The 779-nt window shown below is 67.5% G+C and overlaps 1 protein-coding gene across 1 annotated transcript; it reads right to left on the bottom strand.

The window, feature by feature from the left end:
- Positions 1-167: 167 nt before the first annotated feature.
- LOC104617913 (zinc finger protein 513-like) lies at positions 168-773 on the bottom strand. The gene has a single exon (XM_010283354.1). The coding sequence runs from the start codon at positions 657-659 to the stop codon at positions 228-230; it is 432 nt and encodes a 143-aa protein (XP_010281656.1). The 5' UTR covers positions 660-773; the 3' UTR covers positions 168-227.
- Between the last annotated feature and the right edge of the window lie 6 nt (positions 774-779).

The raw sequence follows: 779 nt of genomic DNA, 5'->3' as shown, positions 1-779 counted from the left end.
GGGCCCCCGCCCCCCCCCCGGGGGGGCGGCCCCCCAAGCCACTGGTTGTGGCTTCACCCTGCCCAGGCAGGATAGGGCTCCCGGAGACGCCGGCACACCCGCAGGCCCTGTGTAAGGCAGCCCTGAGCCCCTGTGGAGTCTGCTCCCTCCCCCAGGGAGGGCAGGGGCTGAGGCACCCCAGGCCCGACGCAGGGCTGGGAGCCCCTGCAGCCGGGCTAAGTGCTGTCTCAGGGCAGGGCTGTGCCCACAGCTGGAGGGGCCAGGAGGGCTTTGGCATTACGTGGGTTTACCCAGCTCTCGGCTGTGTGGCCGTGGATCTTCTGGTGGCGCTTGTAGTTGTCCCAGTGGCCAGTGGTGTAGGGGCAGTCCCGGCACTGGAAGGGCTTCTCGCCCGTGTGCCGCAGCATGTGCCGCTTCAAGTTCATACTCTGGTTGCAGCTGTAGCTGCAGAGGCTGCACTGGAAGGGCTTGTCACCCGAGTGGATGCGCCCGTGACGCTTGAGGTTGGCCAAGTTGCCGCAGGCGTAGTCGCAAAGCTGGCACTTGTAGGGCTTCTCGCCTGTGTGCACTCGCTGGTGCCGCTTCAGGTTGTCGAGGTGGGCGGAGGCGTAGGGGCAGAGTGGGCAGGCAAATGGCTTCTCCCCACTGTGCGTCTTCATGTGCCGCGCCAAGTGGTTGGGGTAGTGGGTGACGAAGGGGCAGAGGCTGCAGGCAAAGCCTTTGTCCCCGGTGCCCTTGCGGGGGCTGGCGCCCGGCTCGGTGCCCAGCACCGCCAGACT

This window comes from Phaethon lepturus, unplaced genomic scaffold (genome assembly GCF_000687285.1).
Source record: "Phaethon lepturus isolate BGI_N335 unplaced genomic scaffold, ASM68728v1 scaffold24273, whole genome shotgun sequence".
NCBI classification, from domain to species: domain Eukaryota; kingdom Metazoa; phylum Chordata; class Aves; order Phaethontiformes; family Phaethontidae; genus Phaethon; species Phaethon lepturus.
Note: the sequence above shows the minus strand (reverse complement) of the source record. Positions and strands in the feature narration are given on the sequence as shown.